The 19,543-nt window shown below is 44.0% G+C and overlaps 1 protein-coding gene across 1 annotated transcript in view; it reads right to left on the bottom strand.

Moving 5' to 3' along the window:
* The window catches only part of TRIM71 (tripartite motif containing 71), a 61,857-nt gene that overhangs the window by 3,434 nt on the left and 38,880 nt on the right, over nt 1-19,543 (bottom strand). The window contains exons 2-3 of the mRNA XM_015596910.1: nt 13,130-13,297; nt 1,724-1,858 (exon numbers count right to left, since the gene is read on the bottom strand). Of these exons, the coding sequence (XP_015452396.1) occupies nt 1,724-1,858; nt 13,130-13,297 (303 nt within the window). The remainder of the gene's footprint in view (nt 1-1,723; nt 1,859-13,129; nt 13,298-19,543) is intronic.

The raw sequence follows: 19,543 nt of genomic DNA, 5'->3' as shown, positions 1-19,543 counted from the left end.
GGGACAGATCAGAGAGAGGCTTTGTCCTTTGGTCTTGCACTGGACTAAAAACCCCTGAGGCTTTGATTCTGATCCCTCAGCTAGGTGGTTGCAGCTAACCCTACGAGGAAGCTAAGTCCCCTGGAAATTTATAAGCCACAGCAACAAAGGTACATCCAGATACATGAAGCTGGGTCACTGGGCACTCAAGTGTCTCAATGTTCAATAACCAGAAGGGCGAAAAGAAACCCTCCAAACATCATATAACAAAGAGGTTCCCAGGCAAAGATAGGCAAGGAAAGTATTGCCGGGCAGGAGCGGAAAAATCAGTAATTAGTAAAAGAGAGGGGGATTCTCACAGGATTTGGGGTGAGGTACCACAGTAAAAAGTAAAGAGAAACAGGATTGAGTTGTGTCCAGAACGAGCGAGCTCATTCTGGAGGAATCTGAGAGTTTTCAGGCAAATAGAAATGAAGTGTATTGCATGAAGAAGAAATTGACTCTTCCAAATTTGCTTCTCCTCAACACTGCTTTCTAGTCCTCCTAAAAGAGAACTGCCTTTGAGTCAGCCTCACAGGAGTGAGGATAACTGAGGTGAGATCTGCAGAGATGCACAAAGGCCTTTTCATCAGCAAATCCAGAAGAGCAAGTTTGTGGCAGAGTTCACCACAGAGCTCTCGGGTTGCAAGAGGTGGGCCCCTTTCAGTTATAATTAACATTCGTGGGTGGCATGAGACTGACAGACCATGGGGACATCTGACTGTCTGGAAACCATGTCAGACCCACAAAGGTGCCTAAAAAAAAATATGTGCCGAATTAAATCTTGGACTTCTTCCACCCAAGGACTCTTTTCTCTTCTTGTCAAAGAGCAGCTGAACCATATTCCTTGAGAGATCAGAAGTAGAAAGCAGCTAGTTAGGAGCTAACTAAATGGGAAGTGCAATGCGAAATCCAACCTAGCTTTCCAGAACATTCTAGGGCATAGTGATTGGTGAAGGTCACTTCCAAAAACTGAGATGACACTTATATGATGGTAGAAGTTTGGATGATCGAAACAGGCACACACACCCCCTTTTTTAATCAGCTATGTAGACGGCCTTACTCGTGTGTTCAAAAAATGTTAATTTTACAATAGGATGGGCGTGGGTGGGGCGCAGGGCCATTCACAGGCACGTTCCCCTCTTCCCGCTGAAGGAGGGCAGAAAATCAGAGAAGAAAATGCTGGGATGGTGACGGGCGGAGAGAGTCATCTTTCCAGCTGATTTTTATCTAAACAGCACACCAGTGTGCTCAGCCCTCTTTCCTGCTCCGACAGGAAGAAAGGGCACACGCTTGCTGCCCTCACAAGTGGAAAACTGGCTTTCCACAAGGGGTCAGGAAGTACGGCCAGCCAGGACACCAAAAATAAGGATGTTTCCCACCGGTCTGCTTTCATAACAATGGCTTCGATTGTGCTCCCTTCTTTCTGCCTTCTCCTGAGCGCGTGTGAGCAACAAAATTTGGGACTCCATCCAGTCTTGGGGCCCGACTACTTCTGAAAAGGCTTCAGGCTGTTTTACTGCCCGGAGAGCACCCACAAGGTTGCAGGGACCCCTGAATTCTTCTGCCAACAAACTCTGGAAAACTACCAAGTATTCTACATTTAGAGCTGGGGTCCAGGCTCTGACATGTGGTTCATGGAGAAATTCGGGCCTCATGGAGGCCCAGAGTGGGAGTTGGGCATGCTCCCCCGACCCCCCATTACCTTCCACAGCAGCTCACACTCCCGCTCCTCCAGGGCCTTCTTGTGCCTTGCAGTCACAGCTTTGACCTCCGACTGTACCACCTTTGCCTTCATCTCCACCTGTTCTGCCACCGTCTGGGCCTGCTCGATGCTCAGCTGGAAAACCAAAAGAAAAAAAACTCATATGGCCTTAGAAGGACCTGCACTACTCAGACAAAACATTAAAGTCTACTTTTTTCCAGACCTGAAAAAGCTAGCAAAACACTCTGGGCCCCCAGGCTGCTTGATTCACTTCCTTGGAAAGAAAACAGACACTTAGGGAGAGAGAATGGCATCTGTCTGACATGTAACTGAAGGAGCTGCTGGCAAGCGCTGGATTTCCTTGTATGAGAAATGGCACCTACACAGGGAATGTCAGGACTATTAAGAGATACTCTGACACAGTGAAATCAGTAGAGCTGGGCCACAGCCGAAAGCTGGGAACGAGGATCAGATGTGAACTGTACTAGCCCGGGCACACAAGGAGCTTTCCAAGGACTTTCTGGCCACCCCCGCCCCCGCCTGGGGGAAACCCTGCAGGCTGGGCACACCCCTCATGTGAGGGTGTACAATGGCTGTGGGCCGGTGGTGATCCATCACATTCTTGTCAAGTCATTCCCAGCCAGAACCGACCCCAAGCGCACACTGGGAATACTGTCTGATCCACCTAGGAAACCCTGCCCTGTGGCTAAAGACCATATACGCAGCACCACACCCCCGACTCGGTACCACCGGCCCCAGTAAATCAGCCCGTTTAATCAGACGTATTATTGTTCATAAAAAATTAATCCAGACAGAAGGCCTGGTGTTTTCATTAATATTACATGACATGTCTTGAAAAGCCACAAGGATTTCTGTGAGATACTGAGGCATTAAATCAGGGATTCCAAGCTGACTGCTGCTGGTGCAACAGTGTTAGAGCAGGGGTCCCAAATCAGGAGGGGCCTAGGGAGGCGGGAAGCGTTCGGGGCCCAAACCAGGCTCAGGAATTGGTTACAGGTGACCAATCATCTTTGTACCCTGGACCAAGGGGTTTCCGGAAGATGGAACACATCTAAAACCGGGACAGTCCTGGGCAAAAACCAGGCTGGATGGTCACCCCTAGGAGTCGGGGTAACCTGGTTCAAACCCTGGCTCCAGCTCCTACTAGTTGAAAGGATAAGTTCCTGGCCTCCAACCTTGGGAAAGGGTGAATGTGAGAAAAATGCAGCAGAGCACATGGAAGAGCTAACAGAGCCCCCGGCACAGGTTAGGAACAGTGCTCAGAGAAACACCTGCAACAAAAGCTCAACCATCTTTCCCCCTCATCCCACTTAGCTCTTGTCAGAGAAATAGGAGTGTGTACCCAGATCTAGTCACACTTCCTGTCTTACTTTGTTTTTAAATTGTAGTAAAACACACACCTCCTGCCTTATTTTAATTATGGTAAAATACATAAAATTTACCATTCATGATATTTAGCGCACATTTAGTGTTGCACAAACATCAACACTAGGTCCAGAACACTTTCCCCTTCCTAAAAGAAATTTCCATGCCCATTAAGCAGTCAGTCTCCACCCTATCTCCCTCACCCGCATGGCAACCATAATCTATTCTGTCTCTAGTCTGGATATTTCATATAAATAGAATCAAACGATAAATGACCAGCCTTATTTTTATGAATACAATTCTAAGCTAAATAGTTGGGACTCATTTGGTCACTTAAAATTGGAGCCCCTATTTTACCAACTTTAATCCTCTCAGCCTGGATGACACATTAATGGCATGGGAGCCACACCCACACTGCAGCTGCCCCTCTTCCCCCCGCAAACATGGCTGTGGTCAACTGCTCACTGTCCCAATCCCTGTGACGTCTATGGATCCAGTGAGCTGATCAGAGCTGGCACTTAGGTTGATCTGGATAGTTCACAGATCAACTCCACTGCCTGGATGCCTTCTCTTCCAAATCCACCCTCAAGTTCAAAACCCAGCTCAGATACCACTTTCTTTTTGCAGCTGGAAGTGAAGGGCACCGTCATATGATCTTTCTGTTCCAACTTCATGATCCTGTCCCAAGTGTCTATACATATCAAACTAAGTGGAGGCTAAGTACATAGCCCATGGTACTGAGTCACTGGGTTGTAACAGGAACAATCTATACATTTCAAATCTGCTCACGCCTATGGCCATAACCATGCTTATCAAGGCACTAGGTAACTATACTGGATTAAATATTGTCTGCCCCACATCTCCAATTCAGGAGCACCTGAAATCTCAGAATGTGACTTCTTGGCAAATAAGGTCTTTGCAGATGTTAAGATGAGGTCATAATGGAATAGGGTGAGTCTTAAATCCAATGATTGGTTCCACATAAGGCTAAGTGAAGGCAGAGGCTGAAACTGGGAATGAGACAGGCTTAAGCCAAGGCAACCACCGGAAGCTAGGAAAAAGGAAAGATTCTTTCTTAGAACCGTTCAAAAGAAGCGTGTCCCTGCTGACGTCCCGATTTTGGACTTCTAGCCTTTAGAACTATAAGATAATGAATTCCTGTTGTTTTAAGTCACCCAGTTTGTGGTCATTTGTAGCAGCCCTAAGAAATTATTACAGTAGCCAACAAATTGAAGCAGATGGATATATCCAAATTATCCCTAAGATACAAAATTAGAATGACCAACCAAGTAAGTGTGCATATAAGCAGATATCATAATGGGGTTGGTAGATTTTGAATGTCTCAGCTTGTTGGTCAAGATTCATTTAGAAAAACGGAAATCTCGCTGCTACAGATTTAAACTGAGATATTTAATGTAGGGAATTTGGTTAAACAAGAATTGGGAAATTCCTAGGATAAAGGGTACACTGAGGATTAGAGATAGATAGTCACTGTGAGAAGCAGCCACCACGCCCTGGCCTTGAGAGAACAACAAGAAAGTGGAGGTTCCAAGAACTCAGAAGTATAGATGAGGGGCCATGCTCAGCTCATTCTGCAAGTGGCAAAAGGTGGAAATTGGACCCAACTTTTGTAGCCAGAGAAATGATGTCATTGATAAGAACAGCAAGTGAAAAGGAAAAGCTAGTCCCTTCTTCCCACTTTCAGATTTATGGTTTGAAGTGGGGCAGCCCCAGCATCACGTGGCATAAGTGTGAAAGGTTGCTGGGCTGGAGCCAACTAGAACTCAATAAACTGGCACACCATCCTGTTTTCAGATGTGTTGATTATTAATTAGCACAGAGCTGGTGTCAAAGTCAATATCTGAAGTGAGACAACCAAGCCTATGTCCATAATATTTCTTAAAACTTCCTCAGTGGTAAGCAGAAGTAGCAAACTTTTTTACTTATACCATTGTTGTATTATTTACCAAACTGATTTCCCATTAAAAATCATAAGACATGGAAATAACAGGCTGACATTCCTCCAGAGCAAGAGCTGGTTGGAGAGAGCAATGCCCAGCCGGTTTACGTGCAGGATTAGGGGGGTGTTAACATGCGAGTGTCTACTCACCTCTGCCCCTACTGTCTCCTAGCCAGGCTTGCTCCCTCCTGTTCTGTCCTGTCAGGCCCCTGGCAAGCCCTTGGGTTTGGAACTCCCATCCTATGACAAAAACTCCTTCTTTCATTTTTCAAGCAGGCAAAAGGGATGGCAAAGCTCTTACTGTAATCTCAGTCATCCCCAAGCAAGGATAATATCATTCCTAAGCTGAGAGTCGTGAAAGCCCTACGTCAAGAGACAAAATAAATCTCCCCTCTCCAAATCGTACCCAATCCACTGAAGCACTGCATTCCATGATGTGCAGACAAGGAACTGCTGAACTAGCTCCCATGATCTAAAGCAGGGCTTTCGAGGGAGAACAGAAGCAGGTGGGTTGGGGAAAATGACAGTAGGGAAAAGGGCTGGGTAAACTTCAAAAACACTTTGCGGTAAGGGGAAAAAACAAAAACAAAAACAGAACACCCAATAAGCACGGGGCTTGAGGGAAAATGTTATCATCTGCTCGATGTTAACAGATCCAATCAAACATTTGAGATTTGAGGGTCTCAATCTGGGCAGGCGATGTCAGTCAGAGCACGCAAGCTGACTGTTGAGTGATAGCCACTTAGAACTGAGGAGTCTGAGGCCAAATCTGGGTTTCCTAGGGAAGAGTGCAGAAAGCGATTGATTAGTGATGTCTGCTTTGGAGAAAAGTGGTGACCTGATGACTGGTATTTAAAGTACCCTGATAGTCTACAGCCACGCCACCCTGAATGTGCCCGATCTCGTCTGATCTTGGAAGCTACTCAGGGTCAGGCCTGAGTAGTACTTGGATGGGAGATCGCCTAGTTGGACCAGGCGCTGTAGGCGTTAAAAAAAAAAAAAAAAAAAGTGCCCTGATAGTCGTCAGATAATAGAGAATGCGAATATCACCCAGAAACTCATGGGCCACCATACCAGATATGGAAAGTACTGTAGTTCCCTCTAAATGTAATTTATTACTACATTTAATATCTTTGGAACTATGACTTGGCTTAAAATTGACGGTGGGTTTTTTTCCTTTATTGGTTGTATGTATAATAAATGTGCCACTTACTTGCACTCGACGACATTGAAAAAGTGACAGAAATGCAGTAATTAAAGAGCCGAGCCGCTACACTCCTGATCCTGGTTACGGAAACCTCTGGGGGAATCAGTGCATCTTATAAAACCCTTTAATTTACGTAAGTGACTAGAATGTTGTATTTTCTGGAAGAGACAAAGTGAAAGTAATAGAATGTTCTAAAAAGCAATAAAAATGAGTGGTCACCTTTACAACATTGATGAGGCACACGACAAATATCGTTCGTGCTTTCTTCGTTGTGGGTAACATAACAAATTTACCTCGTCAGGGTAAATTCTCTTTACAGGACTACCTACAATTAATTAAAGGATTTACTTCTGGGTGTTTTCTCTAGAACTAAGGCTCTAAAGCTAAATATAGATAAAGCTGTAAGTTTCTGAGTCATAACTTAGGAACTGTGGTTCCGAGTCAACTGTATATCAGATACTTGCAATTTAATACTGTATTTTTTTTTTTTAAAGTCAATGGGGAAAATATGCCTTTTACAACATGTATACTCTTCCCATCCAGAAATGATTTATTGGACACTTACGCAAAAAGAAATTATTGAAAATAAGTTGATGAGGACCTCAGTCTTGGAGGAAAATGAGGTGTCTAAGACAAGATGACCTCACTAGGGAGGTTAATACACAAACTACACGCAGTACTGGGCCGCTTATTTATTATAAGGAGTGGCGCCAACATAAATGTCAAGCCTTTTGGCACCAACACGAACACAGATCACCATGATGTGATCTGGGGTCCAGAAGTGACTGGAGAAAGGCAAAAACACCTCTGCTGAGCCTTAGTCATCTTCAACTATGGCGTGGAAACTAATAAGACATATGTCCTTGGTTGAAGAAAGGAAATGAAGTTCCTAAAGAAGTTTTTTCTAAACAAAACCTGGTAAATGGAAATTAAAATACCCATTCTCCAAGTTGTACTAAGTCCAGATATATTATAAAATGACATTGGTACTTATAAAGTTGGTGCAGCATTTTATGAGAACTTAAATCTACCTGATTTAGAGGCACAGTATCCTTTATTTTTAGGGTGTTTTCAATATTCATTCATTTGGTCCAAAGGGAGCTCTCAATCACAGTGCCTCCAGCCACTGTGCCAGAGGAGAAACAAAGGAAGCCAGGCCAATCAAGGGCCCTTTCCTGGGAGGGAGCGTGCGCGCACACGTGAGCGAAGTGGTTCAGAGCGTTGGCACCAAGGTCGGCGTCCCTGGATACCTGAAGCCTGATCCATCCATATTCTCCTACCTGGTCACCTGAGACTATTCATTCCTTTTTAGTCAATTGCAACCAAGATCCTAATTCAGACAGCATGGGAAATTTTTTAATTAGGTCATGGTGTATTAAACCATGATTTTCCCTCACATTTAGGGTGTACATGGCACAAGGTGTGTATGTGCTGGCAAACTACCTTCCAAATGAGTGGTGTTGAACCCATTCGTTCTGGGTTCAATCTGCAATTCATCTATTCAGTGTCAGTGTGCCTTCTGGCAGGTATCCTGAGGTTCATCTCTTTCAACCAAAGTGTTTTCTATGCAAAATGGAAAGAATGACACCCACACCACATAGGCACTACTACGTATGTATAAAGTACCTACTTCAGTGCTTAGAACAGAGAAGTCAGTAAACAGGTCTGTGGATTCTTACGGCTGAAAAGGGAAGGCCTATGGTTAATGAGATCTGGGATCTTGGGCAAAACAACAAATTTTGCCCTTCCATTTCCATATCTGTGATAGAAAAAAAGTTTCCTTGATCTACTTTCTGGGATAGTTTATATCAGTTCACTTGAGAGAGCAGGCATGCTGAGCATTCACTGTGGTAACTTTTCCATCATGGAAAGCAAAAGTATCTGCAGGCTACTTACGTAGACTATTAAGGTGACCAAAGGAAAACAGAAGATAGGGGACCAAAGCAGTTCAGAAAGTCTAGATTAATTGACAATTTCATTTGTACAATATACAATAATTATGCTTAGCTATTAAAGCTCAGTTCTCGTAACTTTTGTGCTAAATAGCGCAACATCGATCATTCTAGCTTTAACATGGAGAGTGCCAGTGTTTACTTTTTTAAATGAGGAGACAACTCAAACCAGGAAGAAGGTAGGGCAAAGACAGCTGTTGTTTACAACATCCATCTCACCTTTATTACTACTGACTTACTACTAACAGCAGATGAAAAATAACAGAAGCTGTATCTTATTTAAGGCTGAAGTGAGCTTGGATAAAAACTCCCTTGCAACTGATGTAGGTCATGACACTGGGTTTCTAGCCAATGAATGTAAGAAGTGTTATGCAAAACTCCTGGTAAATCTCTATATAAAAGGTGGGAGCAATTGGCCAAAACATAAATGTGGTGGCTTGAGTCCAAGCAGCCATTTCAGGCCATGGGAATAAACGTTAACACTTATAGGAATGATGGGGGTAGAGTAGAAAGATTCTCCCATCACTACCTGCATCTTTTTTTAACAGTAGAGATTAAAACCTTGAGTATTTATTTAAACCACTACTTTTGGGGAGCAGAGCAAAGGCCTGTTACTAATTGCTAAATTCATTTCCCAACCCATTAAAACAAAGTGGAATCTTAATCAATGACGGAAAGCAGATGAGGAGCTGCTTGGGCACACGGAAGCAGAGAGGGAGGGATTACCCTAAGGATACAAGTAAACTTTTGGAGGTGACAGACATGTTCATAATCTTGACTACTGATGCTTTCATGGGGAAAATAAATGTCAAATGTACGCTGTACACTTTAAATATGGATGGTTTATTGTCTATCAGCTGTCCTCAATAAAGGTGAAAAAAACTTTGCCTTAGTCCCACCATAAAGGGAAAGACTACCATTAATATTTTGGTCTATTGCTGCCCCTCTCTCCCCATTTTTTCTGTGAATTTTCTGGTTTTGCATAATTTTTCTTGAACCAACTTCAGAGTTTGCTTGTTTTACCTTAACACTGTGTGTTAATGTGATCACAAACTCTTTACAAATGTAAGTAGCTAAAAAATCTTTACTCCTACTGCTGACAATTCATAACAGTACAACGAATACCTTCAGAACGCAGGACTCTGCCTTAGAGGAGATTCCCAAAGGCAGAATGAGTTTAAAGCTCTGGATCTTTTTCATAGTATGTTCTCCCACCTGAAGAGTATGCATGGTGTGCATACTCAGTCATTTATCCAAAATAGCATTCTGGTGTAATTTTACCTGTGTAACTGCTCAGACTGAATGTATTAAATAGTTGGATTTTCTCTTTCTGTGTTTGTCTCTTTTATTCCTTTATTAGTGTCTTCTTGTTTTACTTACTTTTATGATCTTTTCATAGTATAACTTAATTGTCATATTTTCTAGTTTGTGGTTTTCCTTTTGATATGCATAAGTTTCTTGTATCACTTCTAATCTTAGAATGCTTTCATGAGTTTAGATATTTAACATAACCTTTAGGGTTTTGGGGTGGTTTTTTTTTTTATATACTTTCCCCTTCTCCTCTCCATGTAACCCCTTTAATCTAGCTAGGTTTACATTTTGGTGTTTGTTATGATAGGTTTAAATCTATTCCTTTTCCTTCCTCCATCATCCTTTGTTACTGGCTTGATGTCCTAACTCTCTTAAGTTATTAGCAAAATAAAGCCTATTTCTAGGATATCTACTGTTTCTTGGATCTGCCAATTTGCCGGTACAAATAAGCAGCTTTTAAAAGCTCCCGGACGATATGCTTAATACATTGATGCTATTAAGAGCAAATGAACAAACCTAAGACAGTTTCTTAGACCAATGTCTTCCAAATCAAACTTGTTATGAATATTCCCTTATAAAACAAATCAGAATCTCTTCTTACTCTGTGACCAGAATCATTCTGTATTTTGGTTAAAGCAGATTAAGTGATTTTCTTCCAGGGTGGGGGTGTTTATGCATATTTTCAAGAAACTTACCACCCTCCCCAAATTGTATATTGACTATATTCCTTCCTTCTCCGATGTGCATATTTAGAACACAGAACAGTCTTCATACCATCTCTGTTACACTCTTAAATATAAACGCTATTAAATGACAATGTAAAAATTATGTGCTCGGGCCATTTTTACCTAACATTTTGACCAACTGCATGAAGAAATCAGGTGTCCGAAGCACCCAAATCAGTGTGTTATTTTATGGCATTTCACCATCACTTCTTTATCCTGTGGGATACATCTCAAAATTTCAGTGGCTGTCATTCTGACCATTCCTTAGTGACCACCAAAGGAGAAAACCTTGCACGTTCACACACAAATCTAAAAATCTCTATGTAATTAAGCAAAATCATACCCTGTGTTACATAGTGGCTGCTCTTCTCGGTATCTTCCAGGTATACGGTAAATGACGTGGGGATTAGACAGGGACTCCAGCTGAAGCTCTCAGAACAGTGCTCTCCCCTAACACAGCAAGGCTCAGTTAAACAGCAGCTGAACACACGTGCAGACTCCTCCCCATTCTCACTCGGTTTCCTTGACACATAACTGGTTGTGTCTCAACTCCTACCAGGAACCCATGTGCAAAACATGTGTTCTCAATGAAAACCAGATCACACCAGTCTTCTCACCTTGGGGACCAAGTTTGTTTCTGTGGTTTTTGTGGGAACAAATTGGCTTTTTGGCAAATGGTTTTTGAGCGAAGATAACTTGTCCTCAGCCTATACCTCAACTTTCCCTCCCTAACCGCAAAGACGTGTGCTGGCAGCAGAGTAAACTCAGAGGGAAAAAGGGGTTGTGTCTTCTGCCAACACTCAGAGACTTCTTTCTTAACAGGTATGAACCCCGACATTCTACTCTCTCACAGAGGGCGATAGTAAAAACTGCCAGACAGGCAGTTTTCTAAGAATGGTCAGTGCATCTGATGAGAACTTTCAGAGAGAAACGGTGTCCGATCATACTCCAATCTTTAGATCACTGGATGCAATGTTAGGTTTTAAAGAATTATTACTAAGAGCCATGAGAGGGTGTGCCACACCCACACACTCCTGGTAATACAGAGATTTCCTAGGCAGTCTACTCAGTCTATGCAGTTGACATTCAGCAGGTGCACCTGGGTGTGGCCATACAGATTAGTAACATACTCAGCCTCCCAACAACAAGAATCCACCGGCCACCTGGCTCCTCTCCCCTAAAATAGCCCCACAATCCAGCATTTACATTTGTGTCAGGCACAGTAGTACCAAGTGATATCTGAATTTCACTCTTACAGAAGTTCTTTTCACTACACACAACAGCAGACTTTCAGCTAACACTGACCATATTCGCTTTTATAAAGTTGGGCGTGGCAGGCAAAATCTTTTGTCCCTCTACTTCTCTCTCCCCTCCACAAAAAGCTCAAATGTCCACTTTTCTAAGATCTCATCATTTTAACCACACACCTCTCCTCTCCTTAAGCTTCTAGCAAACCATGACAACTCATTTTTCTCCCTTAGAATAACTGATGCCAGCAGAACACAAAGTACACCAGCGATTCTCTTTTCGTGTTTCAAGAACTCCATGAGTGTTCTCAATCTCCAAGGAGAGAAAGGAGTTAATCAGATTATGCCGCAACCTGGGGCAGGACCCATAGAGCAGCAGTTCTTTAAGCTCCCCAGGTGACGGTGTCCAGGAGAGATGCCAACAGGGGAGGCATTCGACAAGGTCCTAACTGTAGTGGCATAAAAAGAGAAACCACAAACCACTTCATCCACGGGACCGAGATTCACTGAACCAGAACAGAAATAAAATAGAACTACGCACTAGTGGGATGCTGGCAAACGAGATTTAATAGCAACCAAGAGACACTCTGAAGGCATAAGAATACAACAGAATAAGTCATCCCAGAAATACAGACTCTCAAACTTCCAATCTTATGACTGGGATATCAGATAATCTGACTCATCAGAAAGATTACTTCAACATCATGCATAGGAATGTGACAGCTGCTGAGAAACTTAGTAAAAGCTAATCCATCCTTCCATTCCCCTTCCTTAAAGCACATGGTCAGTTTCTTTACCATTTCTAAAAAAGTTCACATATTTTAAAACAATTCAGTTACTTAAAAACTCTAGAATGTAAATAATAATGGTTTCCTATTCAATCTCTGCTCGAGGATTAGCAACGTTTCTTGACTTTCAACCTTATCTGTGAAGACAAGGCAAACATCTCAAGATTTTTTGTTTTCCTAAATCCTTGTCACCTGGATTAAGAAAGGAGATTCAAGATCAATTTGGGCACCCAATACTACCTGGCTATGTAAGAGAACTTTGCCATTCCCCAAAGTCACATGTGTCCCTTTCTAACCCCAAAGGGATGGGGATTCAACATAAACAAGGATCTTAATGACCAGGACATGATTTTATCACCCAGGAAAAAGTCAGAAACTCTGAACCCTACTGTAAAATCTCCCACGCTTGCTTATTTCTACCTGTAAATAAATCTGAATAGCAAAGGTCTCTGTCTGAAAAGCATTAAACTCCCAGTCTTTTTGTAGTCCTGACTGAACATTATTGTCCGCTCAGATTTGGGGAGGGAGCTGGATGGGAAACTGGCCCATGATGCAATGGGGGCCCAGTCTAGGTGTCTGAAACAAGCCCATAGTGGCCAGTATCTTTGGCCGCATCCCTTTTATTGTCACAGGACTTCGAGGTGGTCTCCCTACCCCACCTTCAAGGGACTGTTGCTGCATAGATATCACGTGAGCTCATCTGGGTCACTGTTCCACGGCCCCCACATACTGGCGTCCACCCAGTAATCTGTACATGCCATCTGAAAGGCAGTGGGAAAGGAAATGCTTTCTGTCATTTGGAAAGAGGTGAAAGGTGGGGAAAGACTAACCTGGATTGCCTGGCGGCCCTGCTGGGCGTCGGCCAGCAGCTGGATGGTGAGTGCCCGAGAGTCCTGCAGCGCCTCCTGGAGGTAGATGAAGCTATGGCCCCCGTGCCGGCCCATTGTACACTCACGGCAGATGGGCACTGAGCAAGTGTCACAGTACAGGTGCAGCACCTGGGGACCAGAGGAGGAATAGGTATTAATGAGAGGTGGGGGACTGGAGCAGAGGACAGCAACAGGGGTGCTCTGGACCCCGGACTTCCAACCACCCCCTTCCCAACAGGCGAGCAGCCCCGTCCAGGGAGAGGGAGCAGTGCTGCCAACTCTGAACACAACTGGCTCTCCTTTCCCACCCCCCTGGGCCCCAAATCCAAGAACAGACAACTCCCTCATTCCAGTTTCATTCAGAACTATAACTGAGACACTTTGAAGACATACGTGGTGGTTTCCCTGTATCTCAGATTAATTACCCGGAAAAATTCTGAGATTGTGTTTTCTGATCTGAGATTGAGTGGCCAGAATGAAGGAATATAATACCCCCCAAAATATTGTCTCTCACCAACCCAGCCTCTGGGTGTGTGGAGAAAGATTAGGAGCCAGGACTAGTCACCCTTACACCACAGCTTGCTGCCACCACCCTCCTCCATCAAGGAGGTCAGGTCAACACGCAGAGCACGGTTCTCTCAGGTCCTCAAGCAAGCCACTGGCTTAAGCTTCTGGAACGGAGGCAAAAACCTAGTGGTAAGGTCAGCCAGCTTCTTGTCTTTCTTCTTCCTGCCAAGTTGTTCCAAGGAATTGACCCTGGGAGGCAGCCCGTGCTGACAGAACTGCTTTATGCAATGTTCTCCATTTCCCTGGGGCCCTGCCTACTGGGAGGGAGAGAGAGAAGGGTTGGCACAACCTCCACCTGCTGATAAATGAGGAGCTCTCCAGAGAGACAGCTCCTTGGCACAGAAACTGGGCCAGCCTCGTATCCCTCCACAGAGCAGGGCACTTAGCAGCACTCTCTGTAAATGTTTGCTGGATTGCTTTCAAGAGCAGAGCTTAAATTTGCCTCTGATGCACCTGGGTGTGAGGACAAGCCAGCCAACATGCAACAGGAGGCAGGGAAGTAGTGTCCAAGGGGGTTCTCTCACATACACAAGGCACTTAATCCCCAGATGAAGACAGGAGGTTGCAACGTGCTTAAGGCCACACAGCTAGGAGAGCAGGGCAGGCAGAGCGCAGAGCACACAGCAGCACCTAGCTAGGTATCCTGGAGGTTCAGGATAGGAGGGAGGGGAAGCAGGAATAAGGGAGACAAAGATAAGGAGAGAAGGCTGGCGGTAGCCCTGAGGGGCAGAAAGTTCCTATTAGGCTGAAAGTCACATACAAAAACAGCTCTGGGGCAAACAGAGGGAGAAGGCTCCTACTCTCCTTCTCCAGGTTATTTTATTAACCAATTAAAGTTTTGGCTTGGAGCACATCCACTAGGAAATGATCTCCCAAATGGCTCAGTCCAGTAAACAGGCCTGCTCCACTTGGGGTTAATGAGGAGGTGTGTAATCTAGCATGGGTTAGGCTGTTTTTCTAAGAACCTTTAGATTCAAAAACAGGAAAAAGATTTAGAATATTATGTTCCTACTTTTAAGAAATGGCTGATACGGCACATGTTATGGACTCTTATTTTATATAGGAGGGGGAAATGTGATCAGTTCTTTAGTACCAATTTCGTCCAGTGCAATGCTTTTCCAGCAGCCATAGTAACTGAAATCAAGTGATAGCGATCTATCTTCTTCAAGACCAATAATTTTCAAAAGCAGGACCGCCATTTAGAGATGAGCCTAGTCTTTCTAATCTGATCAATCTAAAATTCAAGCTATTCTAAAATACTAACTAAAAGATGCAAAAGTGGATAAACTTGGGGAAAATTCCTGGAGAGTTCTCTTTTTCTTTAATGGCGTGATCTTTTATTTTTAATTTTCTTATAAGGCGATACAAAAGCAATTGGTACCAGTTTCCACGACTCAACCGCGTTCCTTCCCTTTGCTCTCTCCATTTGTCACGGGAATAAAGGGATCACTCCTATGCTAATGAGAAGTGTGAAAACCCTATCAGAAGGTTCCTTGTAATTAAAATGAAACTGTCTTGTCCTCCCCTCTTCTGCCAAACAGCTAAGCAATTTTCTCTTTACCTCTTCTCAGGATTCACCTGTTCTGGGGACGGCTGTGTGGACTGTGTGGACTGTGTGTCCAGAGTCCCCCTGCTTTCTCTGTGAGCTCACGCGAATGTGACAAGCTCTCATCTGCACAGCCAGTGAGTGGAAAAGAACCTTAGGCTGTTCGTCCAAGCCTGGGAATATCTGATCATGGGACCGCCTATCCAGTCACCTGTCCAGGTTTCAGTTTCATGCATAAAACACATGGGATCTGACCAGGTATCCCAGGAGACACCTTTCACCCCTAAAACCCCAAGAACCCTATCTCTGGAGACTTGATATCGGAAATCAAACTATTTTGATAGTTTGAAACGATTGTGGGCTGAGGCAGGAAGCCAGGCTCCAGGTGCCAATTGTGCAATTGCAAGGAATCGAGGTGATTTTTCTGAGTTTTAGGTTTGCTAAAATTTGGAGCCTAGATAATGTCATGCATCCAAGATATCCTACAATGGAAGAGTTAAAGAATTCTGCAGATTAAGTGGTCAGAAAAGAAATCCTGGACAGAGGTAGCAACAAGTGCCCAAAGTCCCTGGCACCAGGCCCCTCACATGTGCGGCTCTGCGTCCAGATATCTCTAACAAGGGTCCCTGGATGATACCCCACCTGTCGTCATTTCACATGGGATGGATGCAGCTCTAAATGCCCTACATCACACTGTGACTTCAGAAGTGCCAAGTGTTTCTGCAGTTGCCGGCTGACTTCTGGGACCACAGAGGTGGCGCAGAGGCTGCCAGTGGGGAACACTCAGTCAGCTGATCGTAAAAAGCTATGAGTGAGTAAAAGCAAAGCCTCATGATGCTTGTAAATGATAAACCATTGAAATTTTTTTAAAGAACACACTGTCCAAATACTGAAAATGTGACCAATTTTATGAACTTTCTGGCTGAAATTGGAGTAAAACTTTGGGAAGATTTTTGCACTCCATTTAGAAGCTCCGCATCTCATCTACCTGCAGTTTCTAAGGTTGAAAACCCACTATTTTAGAGCTTGTGGGAACAGATCTACAGGTAAGGATATGCATGGCTGCAATTCTCCTTGAACCAACTGCAAGATATTTTTTAAAAAATAAACTGGAATCCACGTCTTCCAAAGGGCCCTGCAGAGGGTCCAAGGCCAGAAATGTAGTAGAGGCCATGAACTATGGCTCCAGGAAGGGGATGGGGGTAGGGGGAACAGTCCTCCGGTGGCAGGAATTCCAGGGCCTGGGGCTGCCTGTTTGGGGCTTGCCAGGCAGATGCAAGGACACGCCCCCACTTTCCACCTCCCCCACCCTCGCATGGCGACAATCTGGCTGCCCCAGCTGAATGGAGCAGGCTCGACCTCTGACCTTGCAAGTGACCACCCTTTTCCCTGCCCCCAGCTTCCAGGACGCCCCACCTACTGCCTTCCTCTCCCAAAATTTCTAAAATACCAGGCAGAGACAAAGACCTAGGAATGTGGGCCCAGCAGGAGAGGAAGGGGGAGGTTAAAGAAAAAAATAAATAAAAATACCAAGCACGCAGGTTTACCTTAGCCAGCACTTAAATAAAGTGCTTTGTTAGTGAACAGGACTTTGTGTCTGCTTCTGGAATCTACTTTTTATACTACCTGTGATCCAACAAGGAACACACACAACTGTATATGACACACACACACACACACACACACACCCAGGACTCCTGCTGGACTACTGCACATCTGTAAGAATGAGCTTCCGGTTTTAAATACAACTTCCCATGTAAATGAAGAATGTAAGTTGAAAGGATGGAGGCACCTCTCATCGTCAAAATGCCCCATCTGAAATATAATATATTAATTGGCTGCAAACTTACTTTTTGAGGTGTTTTTTGTTTTTTTGTTTGTTTGTTTTTTGTGGACATCCCTTAAAATGATTGGGAACAACTGGCCTCACACAAACTCAGGCCTGGACAGAAGAAGGTCTCTACCCACCGAAGAGGGCTTCTCAGTGTCTCACTTTAGCAATGAAGGGGGGAATAGCTGGTGACAACCAGAAGCCTTATTATCAGTATGTGCCACTTATGCAGCCTCTCCCATTTAAAAGTGGTAAGCCAAGTTCAAGGAGTAAAGTCCAGCCATGAAACTAAGTCCATTCAATAACATCAAAACTAAGCTTTACTTGATTCATGTACAGTACACAGAATGCCTGTGCTCCAAAATCCGAGGCAAGAGCTCCTGCATCCTTAGCCACGTGCTGCGGCATAGAGTTGGGGCCTGGGGGACCCGGAAGAAGAGAAAGGAATCTAGACCCCCTGTTTGAGCATAACCACCCCCGGCTCAGAACAGCAGTACCCAAACTAAGGATGTTAGGCGGGGGAATGCAGGGGGGCGGGGGCAGTGAGAGGGAGTCTTGGTCTGAAAAAAAAATGTTTATTTAGATAGAAAACATACATGCATTCTTAATACAAAAAGATACACAAGTGCAAATAGTTTGAAGTCTACCAATTTCTCACTCAACTGTTTCTACTTCCTTACATAACCATTCAACAATATGTTATAAATCTAAGCCTATGTAAATTTTTTAAAGACACAAATAGGAGCACGTTATACTCAACTTTTCTACTTAACTGTATTAACTTGGAAAATGTTGAGTCAAGCTGTTCTATTGATGGCTGCATGGTACATCATCTGCAGATGCATCACAATTTCTTTAATTAGTACCTAATGATAGACAAAAGCCTCAATTTTTGAAAAACCACGAGCAACGCTGCAATGACTGACTATCCTTGTTCTTTATATAACCCAAATTTTTCAACTTGGTAATGTATTCGACTGCTACATGACTCTAGATCGGGAGAAACATCGACTCGCAAGTGTGGATAGTACGAGACTAGAATTTAGTAACTAAGGTGATTCAACCTCCATCCATGTGAAGAACACAGGTTGGCAAGTGCCTGTTTCCATTTCCAAAAAGACCAAACGTACACAAAAAGCCGGGGCAGGGGAAGGACCAGGCGAGATGGCCAATGTTGGAACTGGGAGCAAAGGTCCACTTGTGCTTGGCTGGAAGGAAGGCTTCCGTAGAGGCCGAGACCAAAAAAGCCCAGCACAGGAGCAGCAAGCAAGCAAGCCTTGTGTTCTGCATCCTCAGTAGTGGCTGCTACGTAGATTGTCCCAAACACAAGGGTGTGGGAGACGTGGGGCTGCTCATTGGGGGTGTCTCTAGAGGGGGTGGTGGAAGGGGTCTCAGACAATGTATAGGAAGAAGTGTTAAGAATAAACACTTATAAGTTCCAGGGGGGATCAAACACCCAGTGAAACAAACGTCGAGGCCCCATACAAACCCACAATAATCCCCTTTCTGCAATTCCAAAATCCAAGCAGCTCTCGAAACCAAAAGTTTTTGCATAAGGTATTTGACAGCAAAACCTGAAGTGGCGTGAAAATGATTTATGATTTCCCCCTACACCGTCTAGTGAGTTTTCATGTATTTCATGGAAGAAAAAAAAAAAAAAAGCTAATATTCATTATTTTGTGGAGTTGTTACTAACAGATGTACACGCATAGTATTAACTTCCTAAAATCAGAAATTTTGAAGGTTGAGGCATATCTGATCCCCAACGCTTAGGGTAAAAGAGGGACATACACTGCAATTCCAAAATCCAAGCAGCTCTCGAAACCAAAAGTTTTTGCATAAGGTATTTGACAGCAAAACCTGAAGTGGCGTGAAAATGATTTATGATTTCCCCCTACACCGCCTAGGGAGTTTTCATGTATTTCATGGAAGAAAAAAAAAAAAAAGCTAATATTCATTATTTTGTGGAGTTGTTACTAACAGATGTACACGCATAGTATTAACTTCCTAAAATCAGAAATTTTGAAGGTTGAGGCATATCTGATCCCCAAAGCTTAGGGTAAAAGACTGGGACATACAGGACTACCTGTCTGGCCAGCTAGCGGGAGTCACTCTCAGGACACATAGAGCAACAGAAAGCATCAGGACTACCTGGTGGCAGAGCGGGGTGGGATGTCCCCGAACAGCCCAAAGTGGAGCCCTGCTCTGGACCACGTTTTCAGGCTCCGTGAACAAATCCGAAAAGGGCTGGAACCAGAGAGAAATGTCATTAGCTCTAACAACTGTAGGCTCAATGCGGTTGCTGGTGCCGAGGGGGAAGCATAGTGTGATAATCAGAAAATGTTGTGTGTTGTTCACTTGAGGTTTTCGTGCCACCCTAAAAGCCACATCATGATCCCTTCCTATGTTTTAGGTGAAAATCTTCACGCCT

Source organism: Pteropus alecto, unplaced genomic scaffold (genome assembly GCF_000325575.1).
Source record: "Pteropus alecto unplaced genomic scaffold, ASM32557v1 scaffold10, whole genome shotgun sequence".
Lineage (NCBI taxonomy): Eukaryota > Metazoa > Chordata > Mammalia > Chiroptera > Pteropodidae > Pteropus > Pteropus alecto.
This window is presented reverse-complemented; position numbering and strand designations above follow the sequence as displayed.